The following is a 7,500-nucleotide window of genomic DNA, read 5'->3' as shown; positions in this document are numbered from 1 at the left end:
GTTGTAAAATCTGCTTGATCATGCAGAGAGTAGGAGGAGATGAGGAAATGAGGGGAGAGGAGGAAAGGAAGGGAGAGGAGGTTAGGAGACGAGAAGAGAGAGGAGAGGAGAGAGGAAAGGAGAGGAGAGGAGGAAAGGAGAGGCGAGGAGTAAAGGAAAGGAGAGGAGAAGTTAGGAGACGAGAGGAGAGAGGAGAGGAGAGAGAGTAGATAGGAGATGAGAGGAGGAAAGGAGAGGAGAGGAGTAAAGGAAGGGAGAGGAGAAGTTAGGAGAGGAGAAGAGAGAGGAGAGGAGAGAGGAGAGTAGATAGGAGATGAGAGCAGGAAAGGAGAGGAGAGGAGGAAAGGAAGGGAGAGTAGAAGTTAGGAGACGAGAAGAGAGAGGAGAGGAGAGAGGAGAGTAGATAGGAGAGGAGAGGAGGAAAGGAATGGAGAGGAGGAAAGGAAGGGAGAGGAGGAAAGGAGGGGAGAGGAGAGGTTAGGAGACAAGTGGAGAGAGGAGACAGAAGAGAGGAGAGGAGAGAGGAGCGAGGAGAGGGAGAGGAGGGAGGAGGGAGGAGACTCACCTCAGAGAGGAGAGGAGAGGAGAGAGGAGCGAGGAGAGAGGGAGAGGAGGGAGGAGACTCACCTCCGAGAGGAGGTGTTGGATGACGGTGGCCAGTGCCTCCACCCTGCGGTTCCCCTGCACCAGGAGTCTCCTCAGACGCTTCTCCTCCACCTGCTCCTTACTGTGGCTCCTCTTCTCCTCCACCCTCCGGCCCCCACCCCCAGCCTGGGGTCCTGAGCTGGGGCCCCCGGCCAGACGGGGGGGCACGCGGCCGTTGGGGCGGGACCCGGTACGCACCCCCATCCCCTGGGGGGTGGGGGTGGGGGTGGAGGGGGAGGTGGGGGTGGAGGTGGGGGTGCGCGCTCCGACCTCGGGGGTCTGCGCTGGGCGGCGGCACGGCGGCCCGTTCCCATTCAGCAGGTCTGGAATCTGCGCGGGAAACCCAGAACATACTGGTTTAACTGGTTTTACAGGTGACTAAATCTACCTGGCTGGGTTGGGAGATATGAGTCAGGTACGCCCTGATTGGTTCAGGGCGTCAAGGGTCAGAGGGGTACGTGGACACCCCGTCTGACCTTAGACGTACCATGCTAATGTACGTAGAAACCTGGAGACGTGTGGAGGACCTCCTGCTGGGCGTTAGCCGTGCTAGCCGAATACAGGGAAGTAGGGGGTAGCTCTAGCGTTAGCTTCTGTGAGGTGGGGATCATAAACCTCTACAGCATCTCCCAATTATACTTGTTACGTATATTTAGCAAGTAGTAAGTTAGTAGCTGACATTTGTATATTTAGTTACTATTAAGTTAGTAGTTGACATTAGTATATTTAGCAAGTAATAATTTAGTAGTTGACATGAGTATATTTAGTAAGTTAGTCGCTGACATTAGTATAATTAGTAAGTAGTAAGTTAGTAGCTGCTGACATTAGTATATTTAGTTACTATTAAGTTAGTAGTTGACATGAGTATATTTAGTAAGTTAGTAGCTGACATTAGTATAATTAGTAAGTAGTAAGTTAGTAGCTGCTGACATTAGTATATTTAGTTACTATTAAGTTAGTAGTTTACATGAGTATATTTAGTAAGTAGTCAGTTAGTAGCTGACATTAGTATATTTTAGAGCTGTCAGTTAAACGGGTTATTAACGGCGTTAACGCAAACCAATTTTAACGGCGTTAAAAATGTTAGCGCGCGATTAACGCAATTATTATTATTTTTTTTTTTTTTTCTTTGGCTCAAAACAAAGAAGCAGTAGCCTGACTGCTATGTTCAAATGACATTTGTTCAAAGCAGTCGTTTAATTGCACTATAGGCTCTTTTTTTGTATCGTCCTGTTTTGATCAGTATATGCCAATGTTGTTATGAATAAAAAATCATTTGCACAAGGCAAGCCGATGCACTTCACCATGTTGATAAGAGAATTAAAATGAGAAGAATTATGGGACAAAAAAATCAAGGGATATTTTGCATAGAAAAAGATTTAACTATGACATTAATGCGATTAATCACGATTAAATATTTTAATCGCTTGACAGCTCTAGTATATTTAGTTAGTATTAAGTTAGTAGTTGACATTAGTATATTTAGTAAGTAGTAAGTTAGTAGTTGACATTAGTAATAGTATATTTAGTTAGTATTAAGTTAGTAGGAGACATTAGTATATTTAGTAAGTAGTAAGTTAGTAGCTGACATTAGTATATTTAGTTAGTATTAAGTTAGTAGGTGACATTAGTTAGTAGTACGTTATTAGTTAACATTAGTATATTCAGTTAGTTAGTTAGCATGAAGTCCAGTACGGTTAGCATGGAGCCGTTAGCGTGTAGCTAGGTGTACCTGTATCTCTGCTGGAGGCTGCTGGTTAAGGTTCTGGTTGAGGTTGTGGTTGGGTCCAGCTGGGAGGGGGCAGCCGGGCTGGGTGCTGGTGCAGCCGGGCTGGGTGCTGGTACAGCCGGGCGGGGTGGTGCTGGTGGGGGTGGAGCCAGCATGGATGGGTCTGGCCGGAGCCCCCCGAGGTTTGTTCTTGTCCACTGCAAGAGAGCAGCGCACATTTAGCCTAGCTGTGGATAGCATTTTCAGCATGGTCACAGAGCCACACCCACCGACACACACACGCACTCAGTCAGATGGTACACAGGCCGAAACAACACACATATCACTTCCTCTACACAACAGGAGAATACTAAACAGAGCAGCAAGCACAGAGACGCATTGATGCTAGAGTTACAGTCCAACCATCACAACAAACTGGCCCCCCTCTCTCCCTCCATCACTCCCTCCCCTCCTCCCTCCCTCCCTCTCACCCTCTCGAAGACACGCCCTAAGTGGTTGAAAGCAATGCATCATGGGATTGCAAGTTGAATGCGATCAGTTCACAACGGAGAGCGGAGAGAGATAGAGAGAGAGAGAGAGAGAGAGAGAGAGAGAGAGAGAGAGAGAGAGAGAGAGAGAGAGAGGAGGAGAGCGAGAGAGAATGAGGAGTAGAGCGATAGAGAGAGTGAGGGAGAAGGAGGAGAGTTAGGAGGAAGAGAGAAAGTGAGAGTCGGAAGGAGGAAAGCGATAGAGAGTGAGTGAGAAGGAGGAGAGAGAGTTAGGAGGAGGAGAGAGAGAGAGGAGAGTGAGAGGGAGAGTGAGAGATGGAAGGAGGAGAGTGAGAGAGAGATGGGTGGGACTTAGCACACACATTCCCTGTTGTGCATTAGGAAGTGTATTATATTGATCAGTAAGAAGGATGGAGGATCACAGAGACTGAGAGAGAGAGAGAGAGAGAGAGAGAGAGAGAGAGAGAGAGAGAGAGAGAAAGAGAGAGAGAGAGAGAGAGAGAGAGAGAGAGAGAGAGAGAGAGAGAGAGAGAGAGAGAGAGAGAGAGAGAGAGAGAGAGAGCGAGAGGAGCTTCTCTGTGGATGGTTTTTCTGACTTGTTTTGATCCATCTCATTAGTCCCTGTTTAACTTCACCAACCTCTCCCCGTCATGCATCTGTTCAGCTTAATGGAAACAGTGGTCTGGTGCTCTCCATCTCTGAGGGAGAGATGCTCTCCATCGCCATCTCCCTCTCTCAGCACCTCCTCAACTCCATCAGCACCTCCTCATCGCCAACACTTAAGTCCTCCCCACCCACTCCTCATCCCAAACACTACCTCCTCATCCCAAACACTACCTCCTCATCCCAAACACTACCTCCTCATCCCGTACCAACCATCCTTCTTTCCACCGTTATTTAGCCATCTCTCCCATGTATATATATATTAATATACGCAACAACACGTTTAATCCACGGTGTGTACATATATAAATATTAATATATATACACAGTATATATCTGAATATAATGATACAATATATATATATTGTATAAATACAGTTGACAGATAAACAGTTCATATCAAAATCGTGCTTGTAGTTTTAATCAGAGAGGTGAACCTCTCTCTCTCGTTCTCTCTTCTCTTCTCTCGCTCTCTCTCCCCCTCCCTCCCTCTCTCCCTCCCTCCCTCTTATTTCCGATAACATAAGTATTTATTAATTAGAAATCGGTATAAGTAGCGACACTTCCCCTGCTCGGCCACCAGAGGGTACCGATCAACCATAAAACAATAACAGCTCGCCATGGGAGCGCAGCACCACGTGTCCACTGACGTAAGGACAACTGGGGGCCCCCCCGAAAAACATCTGGCAGAAGCGCCTGATGAGGTCGTCGGTGTGAGGTCACAGAGGGAATGCTGTAGAAACCTAAGACACGAGCAGGCGGTTCAGGGACACCTCGCTAGAGGAGCCGAGAACGGAACCGGCCACCCTGGTGGTAGGAGGCAGTCTCCTCCGACAGCCGTGAATCCGTTGAGTCTGAATCTCGGGAAACGCTCGGTTCACGGTTGATGGGAAAGACAAGGCAGCACTAACACACAGACACACACACAGACACACACACACACACACACACACACACACACACACACACACACACACACACACACACACACACACACACACACACACACACACACACACACATACACAAACAGTGTATTGGGACAGGAAGGGCACGCTTCATCAAACTGTGTGTGTGTGTGTGTGTGTGTGTGTGTGTGTGTGTGTGTGTGTGTGTGTGTGTGTGTGTGTGTGTGTGTGTGTGTGTGTGTGTGTGTGTGTGTGTGTGTGTGAGAGGGAGGGAGAAATAGACATTCACGACTATTATGGTATGGTTAGTTTCGTCGTCACATCAGACCAATAGGAACGTACAAACAGATTGGCTAGTAGGTTCTAGGGGCGGATCACCTGAATAAGGAGCATTTAATCCAAACCAGAACAACAGCGCCTCCTGTGGCCATCTCTGGCTCTGAAGAACACTGCTTTACAATCACCTGGCATTGATTTAACCCAATAGGGAAGAGGCATTGAACCACCCGAGTTGTGAATCCTTGTGGTTTGACGTTGGAACTTAGTAGTAGCTTTTATAATGCTCCTTCAGCTAAAACGTAGCTAGCTGCTAGCTAGAGGAGGTAAAGGCTAAGCATTCTGTATGTAGTTGCTAGTGGTCTGTTTGTTAGTGACAAGGAGGTTAGTACCTGGTGTCTGACATGCAGGCAGGCAGTGTTGCTGGACCCACACTGAGAGAGAAACAACAGTTAGCATGCAACACCATACACAGCCATGGAAACGTGGTTAGCTTGTAGCACCATACACACAATAGAAACACAGGATGAAGAAACATAGACAGTCATAGAAACACAGTTAGAAGGAAGCAGCGTACACACCCATAGAAACACAGCATGAAGAAACATAGACACTCATAGACGCACAGTTAGCATGTAGTGCTACACATTGATAGAAAGACAGTTACCAAGACTACAACATAGTGACAACATACAGGTGAAGAGGGCGTTGGGAGTGAGGAAGTGAGCGCCAAGTGAACGATTGAAAACAGCATAAATAAATATGTGTATATAAGTGTATATGTATTTACATATTTAAATATTCATAGGAAAAATCAAACGTGTACTTGTAACTAAATGCTTCTGGAATGACTCACAGCCATTTCCACACAAAAACACACACACAAGCATGCACGCAAACACACACACACACACACACACACGCACGCGATGCAGCATCTTCGACTCCCCCGCCGGTTGCCTAGCAACCAGTGATCCCATGACAGCCGCTGAGTGTTGGAGAATGTTATCACGCCCGCATCACGGCCTCGTCGTGCATCGATCCATCGCCATGGAAACATGGAGATGTGGACGCGGTGATTACTGGACATGAGTGACCCGATTTCATCTTTAAACTAGGCCATCTGGTTGCCGGGCAACAACCTGAGTTTCAACTGCCCTGGTTTCCTGTGGGGTCCGAGCGCACGTTGTTCAGACTCACTCGGGCCCAGAGAGACAGACAGGCAGACAGACTGGTGTCTGGTCTGCCTCCCCTGAAAGAGGGCTTTTACACGTCACCATACATGCATCCTCATCTTCATTATCATCAAATTCGTCATCATCTTCATGACCGTTCTCCAGTTTATATTGTGTGGTCCAGGTTATGTAATCTAGTGGTCACCAGGTTATATATTCTAGTGGTCACCAGGTTATATAATCTAATGGTAACCAGGTTATATAATCTAGTGGTAACCAGGTTACAATCAAACACCGATGAGAGGAGTGTGTGTCTGTCTGGATGTCCTTCCAGACAGACAGGGGTTGATGGATCGTCCCCTCTGTGGCCGGGACCCCTCCAGGAGCCCTGTGGAGGGGGACGTCAGGGGGAGCCGTTCTGGGGAGCTGGCGGCGTCAGTGCCGGACACCAGCCGTCGGCCGCTCAGAACAGGCCCGGTTGAACGGACTGCAGAAGTTAAATCTAATCATCTAATCTTCATAATCTAAATTAATCCAGATGTTGCCAGGGTTAACATGCACATCTGGGTCAGTCTGGGAGGAGCCTGTGTGTGGGTGTGTGTGTGTGTGTGTGTGTGTGTGTGTGTGTGTGTGTGTGTGTGTGTGTGTGTGTGTGTGTGTGTGTGTGTGTTTAAATCTGGATGTGTATGTGTGTTTATGTGTGTGTGTGTGTGTGTGTGTGTGTGTGTGTGTGTGTGTGTGTGTGTGTGTGTGTGTGTGTGTGTGCGTGTGTTAGTGTATGTGTGTGTTTGTTTATCTGTGGGTGTGTGCGTGTGCGAGTCTAACTGTTTGTGAATGTGTGCGTGTGTGTGTGTGTCTGTCAGAAATACACAAACACACACCACTTCTATGTTGGAATGCACTGGTCACATATGTTTACACATGAGTGTGTGTGTGTGTGTGTGTGTGTGTGTGTGTGTGTGTGTGTGTGTGTGTGTGTGTGTGTGTGTGTGTGTGTGTGTGTGTGTGTGTGTGTGTGTGTGTGTGTGTGTGTGTGTGTGAGAGTGTGTGTGTGTGCCACGTGCTTACTGCCTCACAAAGCATGATGGAAAAAACAGAGACTTGGTGGCCGGCTATTCATCTCCACAACCACTCTAGCATAAAGCTATCACACACACACACACACACACACACACACAACCACGCACATACACACACCACATACACACACACACAAGGTTATTGTAGCGCTTTACATGCGTGACGGCTTGGGCAGACTGCTCAAAACACGGTGGGGGAGGGGCAACATGGCCGCCTGCCATGTGGAGCTCAGAGAGAGAGAGAGAGAGAGAGAGAGAGAGAGAGAGAGAGAGAGAGAGAGAGAGAGAGAGAGAGAGAGAGGGAGAGAGAGAGGGAGAGAGAGAGAGAGAGAGAGAGAGAGAGAGAGAGAGAGAGAGAGAGAGAGAGAGATTCACCTCTCTGATTCGAACTACAACTACAAGCATGATGTCGATATGAACTGGTAAACTGTATTTATATAATTAAACATACACACACACATATATATATATGTATGTGTGTGCGTATAATTATAATTATGCAGTAAATATATATAAATATATATATATTTTTTAATA

At 47.3% G+C, this 7,500-nt stretch overlaps 1 protein-coding gene across 1 annotated transcript in view; it reads right to left on the bottom strand.

The window, feature by feature from the left end:
- The window catches only part of LOC132454183 (proline-rich protein 36-like), a 21,637-nt gene that overhangs the window by 2,048 nt on the left and 12,089 nt on the right, over positions 1–7,500 (bottom strand). The window contains exons 8-10 of the mRNA XM_060047401.1: positions 5,102–5,143; positions 2,378–2,571; positions 628–975 (exon numbers count right to left, since the gene is read on the bottom strand). Coding sequence (XP_059903384.1) covers positions 628–975; positions 2,378–2,571; positions 5,102–5,143 — 584 coding nt within the window. The remainder of the gene's footprint in view (positions 1–627; positions 976–2,377; positions 2,572–5,101; positions 5,144–7,500) is intronic.

This window comes from Gadus macrocephalus, chromosome 3, assembly GCF_031168955.1.
Source record: "Gadus macrocephalus chromosome 3, ASM3116895v1".
NCBI lineage: Eukaryota > Metazoa > Chordata > Actinopteri > Gadiformes > Gadidae > Gadus > Gadus macrocephalus.
The sequence above is the reverse complement of the archived record's forward strand: the minus strand, read 5'-3'. Positions and strand labels throughout refer to the sequence as shown.